General features: G+C 41.9%; 1 protein-coding gene across 12 annotated transcripts in view; it reads left to right on the top strand.

Annotated features, from left to right (window-relative positions):
• The window catches only part of GRIP1 (glutamate receptor interacting protein 1), a 684,772-nt gene that overhangs the window by 615,306 nt on the left and 42,258 nt on the right, over positions 1-27,208 (top strand). For all 12 annotated transcript variants that reach the window (XM_058742105.1, XM_058742097.1, XM_058742104.1 and 9 more), the window contains 3 exons: positions 10,483-10,552; positions 12,562-12,707; positions 25,823-25,967. In XM_058742105.1, coding sequence (XP_058598088.1) covers positions 10,483-10,552; positions 12,562-12,707; positions 25,823-25,967 — 361 coding nt within the window. The remainder of the gene's footprint in view (positions 1-10,482; positions 10,553-12,561; positions 12,708-25,822; positions 25,968-27,208) is intronic.

Raw genomic sequence — 27,208 nt, forward strand, 5'->3', positions numbered from 1 at the left:
CATTATGGAATGAGTAAGTCACGGGAACAAAAGGGACAGCATAGAGGATATAGTCGATGGTATTGTAACAGCATTGCATGGTGACAGGTGGTGGGTGGCCGCACTTGTGGTGAGCATAGCATAACAAATAGACCTGTCGAACCACTGTATTTTACACTTAAACTAATGTAACGCTGTGTGTCAACTATACCTCCGTTTTTAAAAATTTAAAGAAAAAAATTGATATACACAAAAGTGTAGTTTAACTATAAAGGAGAGTATCCATTTAGAAACTAATCCTATGATATATTCTTTTTTTTTAAAGTTGGCACTTAGCTGCTTAATCTTTGAATACACTTTGAATACACTTCGAAGTGTATTCAGGTACACACAAGTACAACATATTTTATTCATATGAAGAGTCATTTAAAATTATGCTTTTTGATGGTGTTATACATGTATTAAGCATTACATTTAATACCAACAATGGAAACTACCCCAAAACCCCCACAAGAATGGCCTGACTTTTAGCCAGCGGTAAGCTGAAGTGGTTTATGGAAGCTACCAGTATGATGCTATTCCTGGATGAAGACGGAGATATGACACATAAGCTTGTCAGACATGCTTGTCAGCCCGTCTATGGAGCTACAGCTCCATTTATACAACTTATCGCCATACTGAGTTTGTGTCTCCTCATGGAAAATACTCATATTTTCCCAAATGAGAAAACAGAATTTACTTTAAAGAAAAAAAAAAAAAGGCCAGGGGCACCTGAGTGGCTTAGTTGGTTAAGCACCTGACTGCATGAGTTTGAGCCCCACATTAGGCTCTGTGCTGCCTGCCAGCTTGGAGCCTGCTTTGGATTCTATGCCACCCTGTCTCTGCTCCTCCTTCTGCTCGTGCTCTCTCTCTCAAAAATAAATAAGAATTTTTAAAAAGGCCAGAATCCGTGTTTATTGTTATGAAATAGTAAACTCCTGAGGCCTCACACAGTTCCTGGTGCATACAAGGTGCTTATTTTTTTTTTATTTTTTTATTTTTATTTTTTTTTTTTTGAGAGAGAGAGGGAGAGAGCAGGGAAGGGGCAGAGAGAGACAAAGAGAGAGAATCCCAAGCAGACTCTGCTCTCCAAGTGCAGAGCCCAATGCGGGGCTCAATCCCACCAACTGTGAGCTCGTGACCTGCACCAAAATCAAGAGTTAGAGGCTTAACCGACTGAGCCACCCAGGTGCCCCTACACGGTGCTTATTTAATCCCTCTCTTTGTTGAGTGAATGAATAAGGAGTCCATCAGAAACAATCTTCTACTAACTATCTTCTACTAACCACTGTTCACTCCAGAAAATGAGCCTTTGAAGGAGACAGTGAATATAGATGTTTAAGCAAAGGCCTTTGTGTGAGCCAAAGATACACTAACTTGAAAAATGATTAAGAGCAAGCCTCAGAGCCTAGACCACCCCACTCCTCGATTCTCTTGACCTCTCTGTACCATGTTCTTATCTATTAAATGGTGCACTCGCTCCCTTCTTGATAGCATGGTTGACAAGATTAAACGAGTTGGTATACGCAGAGTGCCTAGAACCGATTATGAACCCTAACAAGTGTTCGTTATTATGATGATTGCTATTTATCTTACATATAGAGCCTCATGAAATATTTTAACTCAAGCTGTACTGCACACAATTACGGCACTTGGGTAGGAAACCAAGGGATGCTGTTCTCAAACACACGCAGGTACTGTTAGTGAAACTGAGGCAATGCAGGGCTTTATTGACGTATCTCACTATCTTTATACAAAGTCCTCATCCGTCTTCTTCACCTTGTGAAAACCTGAGTGCTAAGAGGCAGGCCCTCATCTCGGGACGCATTCCACCGGCGCCTTTTATACTTGGCTTAAGCCTCACTCTTCATACCTAATTGACTGAGAAATGAGCCTCTCTGACTTTGGATGTGGTGAGCAGTTTTAGACTAATTTTCTTCAGTTCCTGATGAGACATTCATAGCACATTAGCATCAGGCATTACTTTTATTGATGTTATTGCTATAACATGGAGCAATTTATTATAGCAAATAAAGTGGAACAGCCTCGCAGAAGGATGGGGTATAGGACAACATCCTAAAACTTTGACAGCTCAGCCAATCAGATGCCAGAGCGCAAACCTTCTAACACGGCCCGGCTGCCTTCCAAGCCAGAGAGCCCCGGCTGCCTGTCATGCGCGGTTGTCAGTCAAGTGACGTTGATATGGGTGTTTTCTTTTGCTGTTTTACTACAGTTTGTATCTGCTTTGTACCAGGCATGGAGATAAACAATTTATGTGTGTTCTTACATTATTAATCCTCAAAGTGGCCCTGTGGCGTCCATGCCCATTTTCTAGAATAGAAAGGCTCAGCTGGGTAACCTGCCCAAGACCCAGAACTCCTCAGGGCCACACGGGATTCAAACCCATTCTGTCTGACTTCACATGGGTTTTGCTGCCACACCGCCACCCATCACTGCCTCCACCTGATTGATGACCCTTCCCGCATCCTATATCAGAAACGCAAAAGACAGCATTTTGTGAGTGGAGTTAATTTGTTGGCTTTCTTTTTTAGTTGAGACTGAATTGTTTTCAGGAACAAAGGCTTGCTTTTTTTATTTATAAAATCGTAAAGCAGCCTTTATGACAAGCACAACAAATCTGTCATTTTCCCCTTAAGTCTTAAACGTATTTAAAGAGAATGGCTCAAGTTTTTTGCCAACTTTGCAATAAAAATTCTACTCACTGCTCCATTTCAAATCAAATAACTTGTTTTACTTGCCAGGTATCATATATACAGTTGCAAGTAAAGCTGAATGAGTGTGTGTGTGTGTGTGTGTGTGTGTGTGTGTGTCCAGTGTAGTTTGGACACGTTTCTAGTCCCTTTGAGCAAAGTACCTTAACTAGCAGAGTAAGATCCATGAATAGCTAGTTATTATAGAATGTTCTTGGGATGCTTTGTTGAGTCATATTTAATTAGCTCCAGAATTCAGAAGATTTTACCTGTCTTCTAATACAGACAAAAATTTTTAAACAAAAGACAGCGTCATTTTCTACCTCTTCCGACAACTGTTTGAGAAGCAAAGAATACGTATTCACTTTAAGAGTCAGTTCTGATAGTGAAGGATGACTAGTGGGTTTAAATCTTCAGAGGTCAAAAGATGATAGCTTGAACGCCAGCATTTAGCTCCATTCCCACCCCATACCATTTTTAAATGACAGTATAAGATTTTTCAAAAGGTACAAACCCAAAAGGAGAAGGGGAAAATAGTTAACGGCAACCAAATTTGTTTTTTGGGTTTTTAAATATACTTTTTAATGTTTGTTTATCTTTGAGAGGGAGAGAGAGAGAGACAGAGCATGAGTGGCAGAAGGGCAGAGAGAGAGAGACACACAGAATCCAAAGCAGGCTCCAGGCTCTGAGCTGTCAGCACAGAGCCGGAAGTCAGATGCTCAACGGACTGAGCCACCCAGGCGCCCCAACAGCAACCAAATTTGGAAGTGGCAGAGAAGATGGAGCAAGGTGAATTTATAGAAGCAGAAGGGAAAGCTGACAGGGAACCCGGTTTGCATTCGAAACTCCCAACAAAAGCAAGACTTAGTGGAGTCGGGAACTTCCAGCAGTGAGAGTGATGGTAGAGGGGAGACAGGAGGAATGGTGGGAAGTCTGTTAATTATTCCTAGATGCCTTCCCCCAGCCAGCACAGCCAGAACCTAGGTCCATTCTCTGGAAAGCATGACATAGAGGGTCTCCGGACAAGAGAGCCCAGCTGAGTGTAGCAGTACCACTCTAAAAACAGGTGAGGGGAAAGTGTATATACCGAATATATATAGGGAAACTGTATATACCGAATATATATAGGGAAAATGTATATACCTAAGACTGCCAGCCTTCTTCCCCTCCGAAGGCTCAAACAAGCCAGGTGGCCAGGCTTAATACCCTCAAAGCGGCAGAAAGAATCAGAGCCATCTGACCCAAAGAAACAGCCTGGCCTGAACTATCCAGGGAAGACCACAGGTACACCCAGCTTTCAAACAGCCTATTAGGGGTGCTCTCCTTAATGTGAACAGACAGCTACGAAAAAACAGACACCTGAGGAAAGAATCTAATATGCAAGACTGTAACCAGAAACAAAAAAGGAAAACAGAAGCCGCACATTCAGGAAGGAGAAAACTTTAACAAGGAAAAAGCTTTCATTAACATTAGTGACAACCTGTGATGTTGTATCTGTGGGAGGCAGGAGACGACTGCTAATATAACATAACATACTGAGGGGGACAAAGAGCTCTCGGAGCATAATGTGGCAGAAATTAAAATATTGGAAAATGAAGCTGAGGGAAAAGTCCAGAAATGAGAACAAAACAAATAAATGAGGAATCTAGACTAGAGAAGAATTATTCAGGCTGAGTCCAAACGACACAAAATCCAAAGAATAGCCATTACAGAATGAAAGAGGAGAGAAGTAAACTAAGTGTTATTAGTTTACTAATGTCATTAGTGTTAAGAAATAAACTAACGCACGTTAAACATTTTAAGCGTTTATTTGAGCAAAAATAGATTCAAGTCAGGGAGTGCCAAACTGGAAGTGGTTAGGGGCACTCTACCCACAGGAGCCTGGGGAGGACACGTAAAGGAAGTGCAGATACAGAGAAAGGAGATTATTGGTTGGATGTAGCCGAAAGCCCAGTTGGCTGTTTGTGATTGGTTTTCCTTAGCTTTTTGATTGTGTAACCTTAAGACATTGACAGGCTGAGATTTTGGTTTGCTTCTATAGGCCAGCACAACATTAGAGCCACCTCAGTCTAATGGCCTCCATGTTTAATAAGTGTAACAAAAGTCAAGAGAACATCTATCTGGGTTCGCAGGGTCTGTGGGAAGGAAGTTCCCAAGATCTGGGTAGCAACCCTATGAAGCAAACAGCCCAGACAGGTTGTGAACCTTTGCTAGAATCCCTCATCTGATTATATAGTATATATAGTATATAGTATATATATATATATATATATATATATATATATATATAGTATATAGTATATATATATTATATATATACACATATATATGTAGTATATATAATATATAGTGTATATATAGTATATATAGTATATATAGTATATAGCATGTATATATAGTATATATAATATATAGTATATATATAGTATATATAGTATATAGTATACAGTATACATAGTATACTATATATACATAGTATATATGTACTATACATATATAGTATATATAGTATATATATTGTATAATATATATAGTATATATATATATACAGTGTGTGTGTGTATATATATATGTATATATATATATATATGTTTAGTTGTTTAATGTTTATTTGTTTTTGAGAGAGAGAGAGACAAGAACATGAGCAGGGGAAGGGCAGAGAGAGGGGGACACAGAATCCGAAGCAGGCTCCAGGCTCCGAGCTGTCAGCCCAGAGCCTGATGCAGGGCTCGAACCCACAAACCGTGAGATCATGACCTGAGCCGAAGTCTGATGCTTAAACGACTAAACCACCCACGTGCCCCTGATTTTACATATTAAGAGGAGCTTTATATAATCTGGGAAATCTGAGGAGTTGGATTCATGATAAAGCCAAGAAAACTAAGCAAACAAAGACACCAAGACAACAGATGACTACAGGGAAAACGTGTCCTATGAAAAGGCATGGTATGCGACATGACTTGTCTGTGAGTACTGTTTACATAGTCTGAGGAAAATATTGATCTTATGAAAAATTAAGACAAAACTGTGTTGGAAGAATGGGGGGAGCCCACAGGATAAGCAACATATATGAGTGTGGTGTTGGTATAGAGCGGGAGAGAACGAACTCCCCATCTTTCGTAATAGAAGGTCAATGACTAGCACTGAAACATAATGAAATAGTAACAGTTGTATGTTACTTACCAACAGAGCAACAGCCAAAAGTTGCACCTGGGGAAGTCGGAAGTAAAGGGCTGCTCTTGCAGAAATCTGACATGTATAATTTTGATATAAAAAGTAAAAAATAGAAATGCAGATTTTGAGAAGCAGTAGAGTAGGTAGTGTCCTCTTGAGGATCAAGAATGTACGTCTGTGGGCAGCATGGAAATGTCGATCATTGTGATGTTACACAAACAGGTACTTGTGATTTAGGATAAAATTTCTAGGGACCTCCTCTTGTTGGATTGCGAAACAGCTGTCATTGCTGTCTCTTGTCAACTGGATTTTGAAACAGCTGTCATTGCCTCTTTTGTCCTAGGCTTTCAGTTCTGCACATGTGACCAATTGATATTGAGATTTCAAGCACTTGTGAAAGCATTTTGGTTTTTTCAGAACTTTAATAACCATGCATTACCCTTCTGTGCTAGACCACACCCCTGACCCATTTAGTGTAACCTCCCCACCATATGATGTGCTTGTATGGCCTTCCCAGTTGGAATCACTTGGCGGAAAAGAGAGCTTCATGCCTAAGAACTTCATGAGATTTAACCGGCCCTGCCTCTCCTTGCGATCCAACTTCTCTGGGGTTTCATGGCCAGTGGCCAGAGCAGAGCTATCTAACTCAGAGTTGGTGTTCAATAAGTATGTTTTAAACAAATGATTCTGTGGAGATCTCCAATCAAATGTGAAGCACTGAGTGCTGGTGTATTCTCATTCAAAGGGTCACAAATTCCGAAGCCCTCAGGAGTGAGGCAAGTCAGTGAATGAGACCCATCCAAGTGAGGACAGTGACAAATGGGAAATTGAAGGCTCCATCCAAGGGAGGAGTTGGAACATGTCCAGTGTTGATAGATAATCATTAGAGTGAATGCTCACGTACACTTGCTTATGCACTGGTCCAGTCGCTTTAATGTAAAAACTCAATCCTTGTTAAAAAAAAAACAAAAAACAAAAAAACACCCTCTAGGTAAGTACTGTTATTATTCGTCATCACCATTTGGACATGAGAATACTAAGGTACCTAAAGACTATGTCCTCAACTGCACATGGCTAATAAGTGGTAGGGCCAGGATTTTGAACCCAAGCATCTGGCTGCCAACTCCTGGCTCTTAATCACTATACCATATTGCCTCCCTAATGTTTTTTAAATTTTTTAAAATATTTATTTTTTTAAGTAATCTCTACACCCAACATGTGGCTCAAACGCATAACCCCGAGATCGAGAGTCACACGCTCTTCTGACTGAGCCTGCCAGGTGCTCTGCCTTCCTAATTTTTTAAAAGAAGTTACACATGAAATCTACTAACTTTTAAATGCTGGCAACTAATCTAGCTTTTTAAAGCATCACAAGGCAAGCAAAGGATGCTTGGTTTGTGACTTCTTCTCAAAGAGTGGAGAATTAAAACATGGTACAGTAAAACCTTGGTTTGTGAGCATAATTCATTCCGGAAACATGCTTGTAATCCAAAGCACTTGTATATCAAAGCGAGTTTTCCCATAAGAAATAATGGAAACTCAGATGATTCGTTCCACAACCCCAAAATATTCATATAAAAATGACTACAATACTGTAATATAATACCAAATAGTAAAGAAAATACAAAATATAAAGAAAAATAAATTAACCTGCAATTACCTTTGAAAACCTTCGTGGCTGGTGTGAGGGGAGACAAGAGAGAGGAGAGTTATTGTGTAGGACGACTTTCACTATCACTAACAGAATCATTGCTATCTGTTGGGTCAATGGGACATTTTTCTTTCCATGCAACTTTAACAAGGAACCTATCCGATGACCTAGAATGAAGCAAAACATTCCTAAGCTTACTCTTGAATGGGAAAGTAAAGGACTGTCCATAGTTGCTTTGAAATGACAAAAAAATACACTCGTGCCAGTTTTGGGCACCTTCCAGCGTTCTGAAAAATCACTGCTATCTGCCAAACACCGCAGCCTGAGACCAAGCATCCGAGCATGGGAGGTGATCACCCATAATCCTGCAGCAAGAGAGAGAGAGAGAGAGAGAACCACCATTGGCTCACTTGTGATCACCTGACGTTCGGTGTCACATCCTACTCGAATTGTGACACATCGCCCGTTTATCAAGTTAAAACGTATTAGAAATGTGTGCTCGTCTTGCAGAACACTCGCGGAACAAGTTACTCACACTCCAAGGTTTTACTATACTAGGGTGTGCAAACAATGACTGGGCTCCCAGAGCCACATTCATTTAATATGCCTGCTAGGCATGGTAGTGACGGTGACAGGAGCTCGTACAGATTTGGACCCACTTCTGGGTTCGGCTTTATGACTCCAGTGAGCCTCTACCCTGATGAATTTTGCAAGCCTCAGCTATGGTCTTGGTTAAAAGAAAAAGAGAAGAATCTAGTAAACGTGAGAATGGCCGCCATATGTGCCTACACACCATGATGACTGTCAAGCCTCTCTGCAAAGCTGTGTGGGTTTGTCCAGGAGGCCCCAGTGCTAGTTTCCTCTGCTGCAATGATGACAGAGATGGGTTTGGTGTAGTTTGTTGTCTCCATTATTATTTCATATCAGACCATTTCAGTGGAACATGGATTTTATTAAAAACCAAGGGAGGGCGCCTGGGTGGCGCAGTCGGTTAGGCGTCCGACTTCAGCCAGGTCACGATCTCGCGGTCCGTGAGTTCGAGCCCCGCGTCGGGCTCCGGGCTGACGGCTCGGAGCCTGGAGCCTGCTTCCGATTCTGTGTCTCCCTCTCTCTCTGCCCCTCCCCCGTTCATGCTCTGTCTCTCTCTGTCCCAAAAATAAATTAAAAAAAAAAAAACGTTGAAAAAAAAAACCAAGGGAAACATTGAATGCTCTACGATGTTACTACGGCTCAGCAAAATACAGTGTAAATTCATCGGCAGATGCTAGAGAAGTTGTATTTTCTGGCGATAACAAAGTTTTTGTTTTTGTGCCCTATGCCCAAAACAATTTGCGGTTGTGAAATATGACGTGTGTAAAAATGCTCAATGTTTCTATTTCTCTAGCGGAATTATATCAGATCATTGAGTGGAGGTTTAAATTATGAATTAATTGTAGTGAATAGAATGTTTTGCATACTTTGCTAGAAGCTAAGAATCACGATTGAATGAAGTCCCATTAACGTTTACTATGGACTAATTTAGACAGCGGGTAAGGTATTGGTATATGTGTTTGCTTTTTTTTCAATGTTGTGTTGAGATATTAAACCATCTGTTCCTGAGTATAAACATTTTCCTGGGATTCAGATGGGATTATGGGATATGATATGGTTCTATGATTATTATGGGGTGATCAGCCTGTTTATAATAAAATCTTACTTTAGGGGCCTTTTAATGATCCTTAAAAGGAAATCACAACATACTTCAAACTGGTAAAACCTCTTCTCTCGGAGGCGAATTGTTTTTTTTATAAATGTCGTTATGGGTTATTTTAATTATCAGTCTCCTACATTAAATGCAAACCTTCTAGATCGAGATGGTATTTTTGTACTTACGTGAGCTGTAGTTCATTTTCAGGATTAAATCTAAGGTAGACTCAATACCAAATGTATTGAGCCTCATCAAATGGAAACATCCCTAAGAGAAGTTATAAAGCCCAAAACTGACCACTGTGCAGGATAATGGAATAATCTGTAAACTCGATAAAAGTTACATGTATATATTTAGAATATGCATATGTATAAACATGTAATTAAGTCACACCAAATATTTACTATTCTCAGTAAAACAAAATAGTCACATTCCAGAACATTTCAGAGCATTCTAGGGGTGAATGTGTGAGCAAAATTTTAAGATTTACTGTCTATCTAGCAAAAGATTTCCTTCTGAAAAAAAGAACTTTAAATCAGTGAATCTCATCCACTTTCCAGCCCTATCCCCTTGAGTAACGTGGCATGGTCCCATAAAAAGTGCTGTCTCCTCACCAAAAAGAAGGGAAGGGAGAAGGGAGCACATGTGAATACCCCGAAGGGGAGCCCCCAGTTGTGTCTGATACTCTCCAGTTGGGGTGTTCACCTTTCACCTTTCTCTTGGGAATCACAGGTTGAAATAGATTTAAACCTGATGGGAAGTTCTGCAGTCGCTTTCTCCAACTGCAAATTTAAAATGACTTTGTTTTGGGGCTGCTGGGTGGCTCAGTTGGTTAAGCGTCCAACTTTGGCTCAGATCATGATCTCACGGGTCATGAGTTCAAGCCCCGTGTTGGGCTCTGTGCTGACAAGCCCAGAGCCTAGAGCCTGCAATGGATTCCATGTCTCCGTCTCTCTGCCCCTTCCCCAGCCCACACTCTGTCTCTCTCTCTGTCGCTCTCAAAAATAAACAGTAAAAAAAATTTTTAATGACTGGGCTTTTGTTTTTAAGTTTGTAAATACTTCAACACAAATATCTTTATATCAAGAAGGTGTAATGTGCACATTTTCTAATCTGTTTGCTGAGCATCTTTGCTTTGCATACAAACTGTACCTGCATTAACCATTGCTACAAACTGGAAATGTACAGTGTGGGTGAATCATGGGTATAAAGATGTGACTATTCTAACTTCGCTATTACAGCACCATCCAGCAGAAAACCAGGAGATCCCCTTGTCATATCAGATATCAAGAAAGGCAGTGTGGCACATAGGTAAGGAAAATGAATTTTCTGGTTCATTCCAAGGCATTTCTTTTTTTTTTTTTTCTTTTTTCTCTTTTTTAAGTAAACTCTATCCCCAGTGTGGGGCTCGAACTCATGACCCCAAGATCAAGAGTCACATGCTGTAACGACTGAGGCAGCTGGGTGTAAGGCTTCCTTAATTAAAGTAGAAGTGACCCTTTCCACACCCAAGGTAGACCTTCCTAATGAATCATTTTCCAGACAGCCACTACTAATTGATTATATTCAACATTTCTCATGCAATGACTGTGTAGCTCTCCCACCTTATTTATTTATTTTTGTACCCACCGTAGATAATAATCACCTGAAAATATTTGTTAGGGTCCTTCCCGAATCTATCATAGGTTCTCCTTCACTGACTCTCTTCATTTTCCAGCTAAGAAACTGGAAGTGGTCCTACTTATGGTCCCAATTATGAAACACCCCACATAGAGATAATAGCTTGTGGGAGAGCTTTGCGAGATGCCCGAATGTCCTCCCTAGCCAAGCCAGATCCCTGAGCCTAGAACAATGTCCTATTTGGCCCATATACCATTAAACTCAGGGAGTCTCAAACTTTCAGTGTCACAGATCGAAATATTTTTATTTTTTTTATTTTTTTTTTATTTTTTTTTTCAACGTTTTTTATTTATTTTTGGGACAGAGAGAGACAGAGCATGAACGGGGGAGGGGCAGAGAGAGAGGGAGACACAGAATCGGAAACAGGTTCCAGGCTCCGAGCCATCAGCCCAGAGCCTGACGCGGGGCTCGAACTCACGGACCGCGAGATCGTGACCTGGCTGAAGTCGGACGCTTAACCGACTGTGCCACCCAGGCGCCCCAGATCGAAATATTTTTAAATGTTTGGGAATACTTATGTAAGACTTAACTTTCTATTGTCCAATTAAGACTTAAAAAAAGAAAAGAAAAAGAAACCCTTCTATTATCACAGTCATTTCATTAAAGAAATACTCTAATGCTCAAAAAGCAGGAAGGACATTGTATGGGTTTAGGTATATCGGGATAGGCTCAGATGCCATGACAGGGAGGCTCATAAACAGACTGGGTCAGACAAGACTGCACTGTATCTCATGTGACAGCTGGGAGGCAGGCAGGCAGTGCAGGACTAGGGCAGCAATCCTGCCATCCTCACCCGCTTGCTCCCGTCATTGTGGTTTTCTAGCCATGAAAGGGAAGTGAGAGTGGTGTCGAGGGAGTCTGGGACATGCATCTTCAAGGAGCGACCCAGAAGAAGAGAGAGGAAATTAGATGCAGGAAAGCAGTTAGCAATCTCTGCCACAGACATAATGCATGAAAGATAGTCCTTCCCAAAACATAACCTTCCTTACAAATATGTATGTGTGTGCATATATGCACAAACACGTATCCATTCTCATTATTTTTCTTATTTCATGATGGACCTTGAATATTTTCAACAGACCTGCAGAGGTCCGTGGCCAGTGTGAGACTCTCAGGGGCCACCTCGCAGATAGGTAGCATCAGATTCACCCTTTCTCCCTATGGCAGCCACAGTGTGTTTCCCGGGACAGGTGGAAAGGGCAGGGACACCACGACTCTGACATCCACTAAGTCTCGCCCACCGTCTCTCAGCCCTCTCCTAGTACCTGGAATTGCCCAGGAAGAAAAGGAGTGCACCGATGCGGAGAAGCATGAGGACTCCCAGTGTCTGTAAACCCTGCCCCTTCACCTCCCTTCCTGGGAAACTTAGAATTCCTGAGTGAAGCTTATATAGCTGTCCTCGACGACTTGAAGAAACCAGTTAAAAAAAAATGTTTTTAATACTCTGAAATTTGGTGTCATGGCAGCCATCCAAAACAAGACTGGAAAAAAAGGGATTTGTTCATAAAATGCAATTTAAAAATAGCTGGAGGACGTCTTTCCCTCTAAAGACTGCCATTACTGCCACACTATTCTTAATGCCTCTTAAATGACCAGGGTGAGTGCTCATTCATCATGTGTCGCTGTGCATTTACTAACAGGACTGGCACCCTGGAACTGGGAGATAAATTACTTGCGATAGATAACATCCGGCTGGACAACTGTTCTATGGAAGATGCGGTTCAGATCCTCCAGCAATGTGAAGACTTGGTGAAGCTCAAAATCCGCAAAGATGAAGATAATTCAGGTATTGATAGCCTTCTTAGTTAAGACTGATTTCTCTAACTGCCGTCTGTCACAAAAGATATGACATCTTGATGTTTTACATGCGACAGCTGGCTAGTGACTTTGCAGCAGAGTCTTACATAGTTAAAGGGGTCTTTAAATTGTGTGTTAAGAGGGTACTATGAATTTTCAATAGGGGTGCTTTTAAATTGTACAGTTAAGATTTTTACTATACAACATTATTGCAACTGTATCAAAGCAGTGTTTAAAAGTGAAAACTAAAGCATCACCCAATACTACCCTAACACAATGGAACTAGTCATTTTCTAGTTGATATTTGTATTACATAATCAGTGTGTGTTACACCTTCATAAGCACATTACCCACTTTTCAAACACTTAATATCTACCATTGTCTGTCTGTAATTTATCATTTTTCTCTTCTTACTTAGATGGCTTCCAGTTATTGTAGATAGTACAATCACAGACATCTTTACGTATGGATATCTTTACTCAACTCTTCTTCTTCTTTTGAATTATTCCCTTAGGAAATAGTTTTAGAAGTAGAACTGCTGAGTAAGAGTAAAAAGGAACTTCTCATGATTCCTGATGAGTCTTGTATTGTTTTCTTTTTTTTCTTTAATTATTTTTAATTCTCAAGTTACTTAACATACAGTGTAGTCTTGGCTTCAAGAGTAGAACCCAGTGATTCATCTCTTACATATAACACCCAGTGTTCATCTCAACAAGCACCCTCCTTATTGCCCATCACCCACTTACCCCACCCCACCCCCAACAACCCTCAGTTTGTTCTCTGTATTTAAGAATCTCTTATAAGGGCGCCTGGGTGGCTCAGTCAGTTAAGCATCAGACTTCGGCTCAGGTCATGATCTCACAGTTCATGGACTCGAGCTCCACGTCGAGGTCTGTGCTGACAGCTCAAAGCCTGGAGCCTGCTTTGGATTCTGTGTCTCCCTCTCTCACTCCCCCCCCCCACACACACACTCTGTCTCTGTCTCCAAAGAATAAAAATAAAAATAAAACATTTAAAAAAATTTTTTCCATGAGGTAGAGACTTAAAAAAAAGTAAAGAGTCTCTTATGGTTTGCCTCCCTCTCTGTTTCTATCTTATTTTTTCCTTCCTTCCCCTATGATCATCTGTTAAGTTTCTCAGATTCCACATATGAGTGAAATCATATATCTTTCACTATAGAAAGCTTATGAAAGACATTGAAGAAGACACAAAGAAATGGAAAAATTTTCCATGCTCATGGATTGGAAGTATCCTGTTGTTTTCTAAAAGGGCTGTATTCATTGGTAGTGTTTCCAGTAATGGAGGAACACAATGGGACAGGGCTTCTCAAACTTTAAGGGCCTCAGAATCACCTGAAGAGCTTGTTAGAACACAGTTCCTGGATATTACACCCAGATGAGGCCCAAGACTCTGCATTTCTAGCAGCCTTCCTACTGTGGTCTAAGGAACACAATCTGAGCAGCAGTAGAGGGTCTTTTATCTGATTATGATAAGAACCTAGAGCTGATTGAAAAAAGTCCATAATTGAACGACGCAGTTAATGTGGGGAATTAACAGAAAATGATAGCTATGGGTAGCATAAACATTTAACTTAAAATTTTACCAATCTCGGGGGTGAAGCCAACTTCTTTGCTATGAATATCATTCTGCTGATCACAGTTACAAGTCTTTTTACTTGTTTGGTTTCCTAAGCCATACATATAATATACAGTTCATGATTTCCAGTTTTGTTTTTGTTTTAACATAGTGAAAATTTAAAGAATTTAATCTGAATGTTTACTCCATTTAGATTTTTTTACTTGCCCAATATTTTCAAGTTTTTCTTCTACAGAATTAACAGTAGATTTTTGCCTAACAACCTCCCTTATTGAATCTTTCCAAAGAATTCGATTTTGTTTTCATAGAACCACTGTACTCATGTTTCATAGGTTATGTGAGATTCATCAGATTACATAGTTACAAAAACTAGTAAAACTAACATCAACAAGCTTGGGAATAAACAAAATTGACTAAATTTTTAAGCTTACAACACAATTGTTAGCAGGAACAGAGATTCACAGAGGTACTAGAGAGAGAGACCTATTACACTAGAGCATTCGATGGCATTGTAAGGTACATTTTAGGGGCACCTGGGTGCCTCAGTCTTAAGCCTCTGACTTCAGCTCAGGTCATGATTTCGCAGTCTGTGAGTTCGAGCCCCATGTCAGGCTCTGTGCTGACAGCTCAGAGCCTGGAGCCTGCTTTGGATTCTGTGTCTCCCTCTCTCTCTGCCCTTCTGCCACTCATGCTCTCTCTCTCTCTCTCTCTCTCTCTCTCTCTCTCTCTCTCTCTCTCCCTCAAAAAATAAATAAACATTCAAAAAATTCAAAAAAAAAAGAAAGGTACATTTTACAAAGAGGATGGAGAATCAGTTAATCCAGTAATGGTTACAGAGAGAGTGGTTAAGAGAGCTTCGTTCCAACCAAAGATGAGTTATTGTCAGTGCTCTAGAATCTTCTATAATTAAGCCATCTAGATCTAGAGTTTGTGGTCATGTGATTTTGATTCCTATCCAAAGCTAAAACAAACTGGTAGTTGCATCCATCAGCAGAGCTGGTAAGGATGATTGTCTTCAAATATATTTTATAACCAATGTTTAAAATTTTCCACTCATTATTTCTCAAGCAACTGATTTTCTGTACCAACGTTTGCATTCTTCTCTTTACAAGCATCCTTCAATTGCACTTTCTTTGGGGGATTTATTTCCAAAAAGGATAAAGCCTCAAGCATCAGTCTGGGCTGTGTCCTAGTGAAGAGGCAACACTCTGTGGAGAAACCCATTTTGTATGATTTGCCAAGCTAAGCAGATCTCAGCCACCTTCCTTGCAGAGTAAAAAACCCAAGCCAGAGATGAATATGTATAGTGCTCACAGTTGGCGGTGTTCCCAGTTCCAACACCAGGCTGTGCAGACATGTCAGGCAGGAGGAGTTCCAGAAACAATAACTGAGCATTTGGAGAGTCAGATCTTACTTTCAATTGCTTCTTTCCTTCAGTTCATCTTTCCCCCCTTTCCCCTTTCACCCTACAATCCCTCTGCCTAGTATTATGGTAATTATCATGTTTATTAAGTTTTTTTAAATTTTTTTAGGAGGTCGTATTTTTATTTAATTTTTTAATTGTTTAAATTTATTTTTGAGAGAGATTGAGAGGGAGAGAGAGAGAGAGAACAAGCGGGGCAGGGACATAGAGAGAGGGAGACGCAGAATCCGAAGCAGGCTCCCTCCGGGCTCTGAGCTGTCAGCACAGAGCCCGACGTGGGGCTCTAAACTCATGAACTGCGAGATCATGACTTGAGCCGAAGTCAGATGCTTAACTGACTGAGCCACCCAGGTGCACCAAGGAGGTCCTATTTTTAAAATTCTAAATCCTTCCGTTGAAAACTGTGCACCTACCCAAAATAAGACTGTAAGTATAGATGTGAGAGACATATTTACCCAAACCAGATTTTCTCGAATTGGCATATGAAAATATATACTCATTCAGACATGTTTTTATAACAGACCACTATTTGAAAATTACCATCTGATCATTGATTTGGAAGAATTTAAGTGTTTCTATATCCTCTTCCAACATGAGGATGTAAAGTACTGTGTAATTTGAGTAGCTGACTACTCTTACTCAGAACAGAGCAAGGAGTGGGGGAGGAAATGATTCAAAATGAGTTAGTCCAAGGCAGACTATGTGGTCCTAAAGAGCACAATGCTTTAAGATCAGGCCTGAGTTTAAAGTCCAGTTCCACCACATTTGAGCTATGTGAGTTTGGGCAAGCTACTGAACCAACCTGAGATTCCGCTGTATTTTCAGTAATGTACAGACAGCAATACTCGCCTTACGGAGCAGTTGTCACTTAGTAATAGAAATATTTACTGGCACAGTTGGTGTTCAATACATGGGGACTATTTTTATGGCTACTGCTTCCTAAAATGCCGTTCTCCACCTTTGTTCTTATCATTCAGCAAGATTTAAATGAATGGGAAGTAAGCATTAATCATAACAAGTCACTGATTTGGGAAGTTTGATGCTGTGCTTAATCTGAAATTAAACTGGTGATGTGAATTATTACCATCCTTGGTCTCAATGTTTTAAAATGGCAAAATTCAGCATATAGTCTCCACTCCCTAAAATGTTGCTCATATTCATGTTGGACTTTCTGTACTCTGGGAGTCTTCCAGTGCTTTCCTTGACCCTGCCCCCTCAATCCTTGTTGCTCTCATCAGTTGCAGAAAGTTTATAACCACACGTGATAGAACTTCTTTTCCTAAGCTAGCAATACTGCAGTTGGATTTAATAGCTGTGGCTTCAAAATGTGGGCACGTCTTCCCGTTACACTAATTTTATTGCTCTGCCTTGTACCTTACCCAAGCAGATGGTAGACCTACTCTCAAAATTGTTAAAGTCTTTGTTTTCCATTCAATCATGCCATCGGCATGTATTTGATGTGTATGAGGTGTTAGGGTCAGCCAGTTCTTAGATTAAAAAAGACACAATCGGGGCGCCTGGCTGGCTCAGGTGGCTGGGTGTCCAACGTCGGCTCAGGTCATGATCTCAGAGTTCATGGGTTCGAGCCCCACGTCGGGCTCTGTGCTGACGTCTGGGAGCCTGGAGCCTGCTTCGGATTCTCCCTCTCTGTCTGCCCCTCCCCTGCTCATGCCCTGTCTCTCTCAGTCTCAAAAATAAATAAAACATTAAAAAAAAAAAAAAGACACAATCCCTGCCCCCAAATCAGTCACCACCTTATATGAGACACAGAAGAAAATAATTGATAGTATGATGAATGGGCTAGGTGTAAGCACAAAATGTTAAGAGAATATGGAGGCATCCATTTGAGCCTGGGGAGCTCAAGGATTTCTAACCACTTTGGTCTTGAAAGGGTTTGGGAGGTGTTGTTAGAATTAACCAGAAGACAGTGAGCCAAAGCAGGAGATCAGAAAGCATGACACATCCTAGTAACAGATGTAGCCGGTGCACAAATGATGTGTAAGGACTCAGTAGTTGGCAAGTAGAAAGATATACTGAAGCCAGACCATTACAGTCCTAACCCATGTTAAGAAATTCAAACCTTACTCCAGAAGCCAATGGGAGCCATTAAAAGACTTAAAGCAGGGGAGTGAGGCCATAGTATTTGGTCAGTGATGACCTGATTGCCATTGTTTAGTGAAGAATGGGGCACACTCAAGGGTCTGAATCAACTCTTGTTTCTAGTCCAGCCTTGGGGAGCAAGAGAGTGAAATGACTAAGAGCTCTAGGCTAGCTTCACAACTGACAAGCTGGGAAACGGGAAAATTAAATTCTCTGAGCATCCGTTTCTTCATCCGTACACGTCCATTTAATGCCTATTTCCCATGGCTGTTTTCAAGGATCTAAGGAGGTGATACATGTAAGCGTGCAGCAGTGATGTGTGGTGCCTACTAGGGCTCAATGAATCCTAACTACCAGCTGCCAGTATTAGGATGCTTTTACGTTAATCTTAGCTCTATTTTACGGTGTCCAAATCTTTTGGAACCCTTGGAATTGTAGGGATTTGCCTCCCTCCCTCCCCACGATGTTCAGTGACCATCCTGCCTTCAGGAGCTTTTGTGTTTGTCATCTTTCATTACCACAGGAGGATAAGCCAAGTAGAGCCAGATGGCTCTTGCCTGGGTCCAAGGCTCCAAAACAAGGGCTGTTACCCAATCCTTAGGTCCCCAAAGATGCAAATAACCCTCTTGAAATAAAATCTATTGTCTTTTTTTGATGGTGTCTAGATCCAATGTAAATGAAGAGAGGGAGAGTGGCTAGCCGAGAAGCAGCCCTGAAGCAAAACAGTTGAGAATTTGGGGACTTGAAGGAAGAAATAGGTGGAGACTTGCAAATGTGTGCCAAATAATTCCTAAGGGCCTGTGTGCTCTGTATTACTGCCTTTGTGCCAATCAAATTTATAGCTGTTAGCGATTTCTCTCTTGATCTGCAGATCAAGAGACCTCTCTTATAATATAGAGCATGTTTTTAGAGACCATAAATGCAATATTTTACCTCCATGGGCTCTAATTTATATAGAGAAACATTTCCAGGCTACAATTTGTCCCATCAAAAGCAAATTACCTTTATGCCTTTCCAAACAGAGCCTTGTGCACAGATAGCTTTAGTACCAGTGAAATCTGCCCTTCAAAGATTGGAGCTTTCATTTTTTTTTTTTTCAGTAATTTCCCCTCGCTTTTCTCCCCCTCAAATCTAGACTGAAGTAGCATAAAGTCCCCATTACAAGCAAGCAAGAATGATCCTTGCTGTGCTAGGAGCAGTGGTTAAGGGGTGGTTTTGGCAAAAGACTGGCTTCAAGAAAGAACCTATAATAGATTTTTAAAAAGGGGGGCGGGGGGGGGGTATCTTCCCTTTTTTCATGCTTGATCTCAGAGTAATGGTTTTCTTTTTTTTTTAATATTTATTTATTTGGGGGAGAGTGCAAGCAGGAGAGAGGTAGAGAGAGGGGACAGAGGATCCAAAGTGGGCTCTTCGCTGACAGGCTTACATCAGAGAGTGCAATGTGGGGCTTGAATTCATGACCCGAGCCAAAGTGTGATGTTCAACCAACTAAGCCACCCAGGTGCCCCTCAGAGTACTGGTTCTCAAACTCTAGTCAGAATCACCTAGAAGTCTTGTTAAAACACAGGTGACTGGGTTCCTCCCCCCAGACTTGGGGATTCCTATAGGTCTGAGGTGAAGAGAATGTGTATTTACAACAAGTTCTTAGATAATGCTGAAGCTCCTAGTCCCCAGACTACACTTTGAGAAGCACAGTCACAAAGCAGCGTAATGTGGAGATGTGTATGTATGTACATATATGTATATGTATATGTGTATGTATATATTATATATACATATATAATTATCATAACAAAAGAAATTCAAATTCTCCTCTCTGACACTCAGCAACTCCTTGGAGCTCCGTTGGTACACTATTTAGTGGCCAGATAAAATGACCACACAAGAGTAGGAAGCTGTAAGGGGTGTTGTTCTAAATGGTTTATTTTCTCTGTCCTGTCCTCCAAGAAACATAGCCATACTCCGTGAAATGAATTCTGTCGCTTTTAGTTGAAATGAACTTTGACTGACCTGTACGTTTATGCATTCCAAGGGCTCTCTCCCAAATCCAGGCCCCCCGTTTGGTCACAGAGGCAGCTGCCATTATGGATTCAAGCCGGATAGTGTTCATTTGGTTAAATAGTCAACACTCAAGACGCCCGAAAATAACATTGTAGATAAGTAACGCTGCAATTTTGCATCTGTTCTGTGGTCCCATTAATTTTCTTAACTAGAGCCGAGCAGAACAAACAAGTAGGCCGGCCCCCTTTCATGTCTTTCGCTAATAGTTGTAAACCTTCTGTTGCGATATAAAAGCTTCTTATAATATCATTAACATCTGTTTGGGCTCACTTTGAAACTTACTGGCGATCCTGCATTGTTTTCTTCTCAGAAAGTTTTTGTTCTGGCTAAACACTCCCGTTGCTCCTTTCTAAGCTGGAGCAGCCTCAAGGAGAGAGGGTCTTGGAATGCTTCCACCTCCAAAATGGCCTGAGCATCAATGGTGGTTATCACCCTCCTAAGCTGTAGGACCTTACAACTGCCAGTTGGGCTAAAGCCCAAGAAGACAGATGGAGTGGGAAGTGTAGCCTGAAGCTGACTCAGACACTCTCAGCGCTGTGGAGGGAGGATGCTCTAGGTTTGCTGGTCCCCACGGTGGCAGCCCGGGTCTTACTGTCACTCTTTGAGTGAGCCATAGTTGGGTTTACATCACCTTGCGGAAGAAAACTAGACCTCAGAGTCACCGGGACAGTGACTCACGAGGCTCTCTTAGAGACTGCGTCCCTCGGAACTGTGACTCGGGCTAACAACATCCACTTATCCTCTCGCTCATTTGTCCAGCCGTTTACCAAAGACCCCGAGGTGCCAGACATTGTTCTGGGGATATGAAGACAACATGTCTATTTTCAAGGTGATCCTATTCGAATGGCGGAGACAAGTAGAGAAATCATTCAAACATAGAGTGAAAAGTATATACTAGAACATGCATGCATTCTTGATGGGGGCAAATATTGGTTCTCAGGGAGCAAAGAATCTTAGACGTTATATTAGAATGGTTTGTGGCCCTTCAAAGCTCCACCTTACCTGACTGAATCCATTCTTCAGATTTCATTTCTCTTGTTACAGAGAATTTAAATTGAATTGAATGTTTCTCCTTGAGGAGGGGAACAAGAATGAAGAGGAGTTGAGAACACTGGTAGAATACACAGGAGCTATGGGATCCCCTGGAAAAGCTGCTGGCCGCGGCCGGGTAACCAGGAAGCCTTCCTGAAAGACGAGACACATGAGCCAAGTCTCAAAGGAAGGGTAGAAATTCTCCGGAGAAAGAAATGCGTTTGTGCGTAGGGAGTAACACATGCCAGGTTGAAGATGTTAGAAAAGCACTTTTCTAACTACGCTTTAAGGAGCTACGGCTGGTTCAGTGAGGAGAGAAGTTAGGAGATGGGACTGCGGTGGGAGAGGGGGCAGGCATGACCCTCTGGGGACTCAGAGGCTCCAGCTCAGCTCATACAAAGTGGTTGTATTTTATTCTCAAAAGAACTGAGGAACTACAGGAAAGCTTCAAGTAAGACAGTAACATATTCAGATTTATGCCTTAAAAATATTCTGGGAAGAAAAGAGGAGGAATTGTCTATTGGCAGCACTGGTGAAAATAGATGTGGGGGAGGGGCAAAGGCAGGAGCCCAACCAGGACAACAATTTAGGAAGAAACTGTGAAAAACAGGGCAGAGCTGAGGTGGGGGCCTCTTCTAGAGCGAGTGTCGGTGGGAAGTTCTGGGAACGTCGCCTGGTGGACAGATGGCTCATAAGGGTCTGGATGAGACAGTGTGCGTGCAGCCACCACCGTCTATGAAAGTAAGGAAGCCAGACTAATTAAATAATCGTTTACTCAAGGCATCCATGAGTGTTTTCTAAGGAAATTTCTATCTTTTTTTTTTTTTTAAGTTTGTTTAAGTAACCTCTACACCTGAGGTAGGACTGGAACTCGGGACTCTGAGATCAAGAGTCGCATGCTCCTCCAACTGAGCCAGCCAGATGTCCCGATATTTTTACAGTTTTAGGGGCGCCTGGGTGGCTCAGTCGGTTAAGCATCCGACTTAGGCTCGGGTCATGATCTCGCGGTCCGTGAGTTCGAGCCCCGCGTCCGGCTCTGTGCTGACAGCTCAGAGCCTGGAGCCTGCTTCGGATTCTGTGTCTCCCTCTCTCTCTGCCCCTCCCCTGCTCACACTCTGTCTTTCTCACTCTGAAAAATAAACATAAAAATATTTTTAAATAAATAAATAATAAAAAAACCAATTTTATTACGAAAACTTCAAATGTATTTTGTAAATGGAGAAGAATGGTGGCATGGACCATCCAACACCACCAAGCATCAACAACTGTTAACTTAGGATCCATCTTGCTATACAGCTCCACTCTTATCCTGATTTCCCCACTCCACCCACACACTGAATTACATTGAACAAATTCTAGACACCTATCACCCCACCTTATAAATACTATTAATGTATCTATAAATGATATTCTTTTAAAGGATTTCTAAAAGATGTAGCTCCATATCATCACAGTTTAAAATATTAGCAATAGGGGCGCCTGGGTGGCTTGGTCGGTTGAGTGTCCAACTTCGGCTCAGGTCATGATCTCAAAGTCCGTGAGTTCGAGCCCCGTGTCGGGCTCTGTGCTGACAGCTCAGAGCCTGGAGCCTGTTTCAGATTCTGTGTCTCCCTCTCTCTGTGACCCTCCCCCATTCATGCTCTGTCTCTCTGTGTCTCAAAAATAAATAAAAACGTTTAAAAAAAATTTTTTAATGTTAGCAATAATTCCTAATACCATCCAATATTCATTCAGTGTGCCATTTCCTTGATTTACATATATGTGTGTGTGTGTGTGTGTGTGTATCATTAGTTATGTAGGTAGAGATAGATAGATAAACTGATAGATTGATTTAAAAAAAAAAAAACAGTTGGTGGGGTGCCTGCGTGGCTCAATCGGTTAAGTGTCCGACTTCGGCTCAGGTCACGATCTCATGGTCCGTGAGTTTGAGCCCCGCGTCGGGCTCTGTGCTGGCAGCTCGGAGCCTGGAGCCTGCTTCAGATTCTGTGTCTCCCTCTCTCTGACCCTCCCCTGTTCATGCTCTGTCTCTCTCTGTCTCAAAAATAAACATTTACAAAAAATTTTTTGAATAAAAAAAACAGTTGGTTTTAATTTGGTACAAAAAATCTACTTCATTGTTTTTGGTTGAAATTTCTCTTAAATATTCCCTTTCCGGTCTTTGTTCCTGACAATTTACTTAATGAAGAATTCAGAAATAAGCTTCTATTTCTGTCATAATCTAACACAGCCTCACTTCTTCCTGTTTCCATCCCAACGTGACAGATAACAGGAGTGTGTCCTTCCTCACTAAAATACTGCCATTTTTTTAATTGGCATCCCTGTCACAATTTAAACTCATCGAGTGCCTTAAGAATTGACAGCTTGTTATTGTGAGGCCTCAGCTGCCTACTTTAAAAATATCCCTACATAAAGTGGCCTGTCCTAAACCCATTCACTCTATTCTGGTGTTATTTTGTCATCTTTGTGATGCAAGTTGCAAAACTGTCAAAAACAAAAAACAAAAAAACAAAAACACAAAAACAACAACAACAACAAAAACCACCCAGGGCACTCACTCTGGATCGCCTAAAGAAGAAGTGAAATAGAACCAGCTTTTCCACCCTTTCCCAGCTAGTGGGACTGCACCCAAGCCCAGCTTCCTATAGACCAGTGGTTATTTTCATCTGGACTGAAGTTTTAACTGAAACTTCCCACAGGTTGCTGGGTTTCACTGCTGGACAGCTGTCATTTCCCACAACTCCCATCAAGCACCGGTGGCCAAGTCCAGACTATTTGGTGTCCATTGACAAAGCGGTGTTCCTGCTTGCCCTATAAGGCAGAACAATAAGGGTCAGGGTCTTTCCACTGGCATAAACACCCGCACTGAATGACCAGTAGAGTGAGTGCCCCGGGGGTGACTAATATTTAATAATGCCAAGGTCTACTAATCAAATGACTCACCTAGAATTCTATCCCGAATATAGTTGGTAGCACAGTCTACGAAGTACATGTAATCTATCCAATAATACCCTATTCCTTTGTGTCAAAGCCAGCTCTGAAGGATGATGACGTATCATAGTGTCGAAAAGTTAGACTTTTGACCTCTGCCTCCACACGGTACTGTATCCTCCTGCTGCCTTCAGCAGCTCCCTAGCACGTGATCACCACCTTGTTGGCCACTTGGGGAGAAGCCTGTAAGTAGTTTGTGAGCCGTCAAACTAAAGCTCTTGACACTGGATGTGGAGGCTTCTTGTCTGCCAATACAGATTTGAGTGTAATATTGGATATTTTTATATCGTAAGAGGTTGATTTAAGCATTGCCATGTGTGGTAGACGGTCTTGAATTCTCTGTGCATGGAGCTTATTAGGAGTAGAGTACCGAGGAAGTGGAGGGGATGGGTACATTCCAGAAGTCCCAGTCTATGGCAAGAATGAAGTAAACGCTGGCAGGAGAGAACATATCACTTCCTACGCTACTCTACAGACCTTTCATTTTATGCTCGTTGTAAGTGTTCACTGTACACACAGATAATTGAGTCGTTAATTCAGGCTCTTCTTTTCCTCCTTATTTCAGGGTTTCATGTCATAAATGAACAGCTGCTCCTTGCAGAAATGTGACTGTGGTAATGCTTAACTAGGATACAGTCTGACTGTAAAACTGACTGTGTTAAAGTAGCTCCAGGACCATTTCACTGTATCCTTGGGTACAGAAATGAAACAGCTCCTTAGCCATTCGCAGCTCCGGGGCACAAGGAATAGAACGAGAAATGCCCAAGGACTTGAAGCATGTCACGAGCAAAGAAAAACACTTTGAAATCTGAGACTGCATATTTGTAACCCTGACATACTGAAAACCCCCAACAATGTTAAAGGTGTCCCGTGACATCTTGCAGGCCAGTGCTGTGGGAAGACCGCATTAACAGAGGATTTCCTTCATACCAATGTTAAATAGTGAAAGTTAGTTCATGACCGTGGCAGCCTGGTATATGCTACTGAAACGTGATTTGCATGGCTCTTTTTTTAAAAAAATTTTTTTTAATTTTTTTTTAACGTTTTTATTTATTTTTGAGACAGAGAGAGACAGAGCATGAACGGGGGAGGGGCAGGGAGAGAGGGAGACACAGAATCGGAAGCAGGCTCCAGGCTCTGAGCCATCAGCCCAGAGCCCGACGCGGGGCTCGAACTCATGGACCGCGAGATCATGACCTGAGCCGAAGTCGGCCGCTTAACCGACTGAGCCACCCAGGCGCCCCTGCATGGCTCTTAATCTCTAGAACAGAGGAGAGAGAACCATTCAAACCACGACTTTAATACCTGTGAATTTATCCGTAGGATTGACGTTTTAAGATACAATCAGTGGAATGACGTGTAAGGGATTTTAGATTTCTAAGCCACCTCATCCGAGCCCCGCTTAGCCATGTATATGCTAACGTTTGCTCCAACCCTGAGTAAAATCTTCTCATACTGGAAGTTAGCTTGCTTGGAAAGTCCTGGAAATAGGAGTGGCCTGGCCGGGTCTCTGTCACTGCATGACTCTCTCTCTCCTGCTTCAGTTCCTCCTCAGCCATGCGCTCATGCCTCAGGTATTTGTGGCACACAAGTGCTGGGCAAGCCCTGTACTAGGTATGGACACCATCCCAAGGGCCTGTGGTGCCAGCTCGGTGGCTCACTCACTGATTTCAAACATAGGTCATTAGGCAGTGAACCCCTTCCCGGACACTAAGGTCACCACATCCCTGTATTAGAATGTGATATATCCTAAGGAGATTCTACTTCCCCAGATAATGATTTCCTGAGACGTAATGTTTTCACGATGATGTTTCGAGTTTCTTATTTTGTGCATGAATATATGTGTCTTCTTACTTCGCTTTTTTCCAAAGAAACCAATTATGACTCCTTGGCGTTTATTGCAGATGAGCAAGAAAGTTCCGGAGCAATTATTTACACTGTGGAGCTTAAGCGCTATGGGGGACCCCTTGGCATCACAATTTCAGGAACTGAAGAGCCGTTTGATCCTATAATCATTTCAAGCCTCACTAAAGGGGGATTAGCTGAAAGGTAAAATTTCAAGAAAATGCTACAATTACCTGTGTCTGAGATGGGTTGCTGTCCTCACAAGCCGCATAGAAATATGCTCCCCTCTCCTGCTTGGTTAGCTGTTGACTTTTTCAGATCCGCACAAAGAATTGATTTTAGAGCTTGAGAACTCTCAGGCAGAGCTCCGACTTGACTTTGAGGGGCATCTTACGGGCAGTAACAGATACCATGGGCTTAGCCTTGATATTACTCTCCGGAAATGTATACACTTGACCACAGTCAACTGGAGGTGGGTTTATATTGTGTCCATTTTGAGAGGAGACTGAAGTTCAGGGAGGTTAAAAAGGCTTGTCCAGTTCAATTCTGCAAACATTTACTGAGGCTCTGTTACCTGACAGGTACTGGGTTTGGCCGCTGTGTTTTCCAGAGAGGATGACCCAGGCTTTGTCTTCAAAGATTTGGGGAAACAAAGTGTAGCGACCCATCTTCATAACGTCTTGTAACTTAGAAGGTCCATCTGCTGTGTTGGCAATGATGCACACACACACCCAAGCCCCGCTAAACTGCTTTTCTTTCTGAGACGTGATATGGTATGTCTTCCAAACCCCATAACCAGATCTTTCCTCTGGTAGGCTTGCTCAGGGAAGCACACACGTCATTCATGCCGACACGAATAATGGTTGAATTTTGGAGCTTCCAGGCACCTTGGAAGTCAGCTCCCCCAACATCTTCATCTGGGAGATGTGGGCACTGAGACAGCTCAGAAAGGTTCACCCTGTAGGAATGTCACAGTCCGATATTAACAGAGATGCCGACGCTGTGGTATTCTTCAGATATTCTCTTTTCCTAGCTTCCCCTGCTAGAGAGACAGTCCCACATATCTCTGTTAGGGAGACAACAAGAAAAGATTAACATTGATCTGATTCAGCCACCTACCGGTCAAGTGTTCTATGGTTTACAACACAGATCTTTCATAAACTGGAGATCCTTTATGAATGAATTAAGTGATCTTTTTTTTTCCCCCCTAAGAAAAAATTTGCTTGAGAGTAGATGCATCGGTAGACTCGTTAAGCGTGCTCTCATAACCTGTGTGACCGCATGTCACCTCTGTTACCCCAGTTGCTGCTGCCCAGCGCCCCGGAAGCAAGCTGTGGTCAGAACGCTCAGCCTCAAGCAGCCTGTGAGCTGGGCCACTTCCTTCCCTCAGCGTGCTTACAGTGAGCCAGTACAATAGGAGGCTAGCGCTTGGAGAGATCTGAGTG

This window comes from Neofelis nebulosa, chromosome 8, assembly GCF_028018385.1.
Source record: "Neofelis nebulosa isolate mNeoNeb1 chromosome 8, mNeoNeb1.pri, whole genome shotgun sequence".
In the NCBI taxonomy this organism is placed as follows: Eukaryota; Metazoa; Chordata; class Mammalia; order Carnivora; family Felidae; genus Neofelis; species Neofelis nebulosa.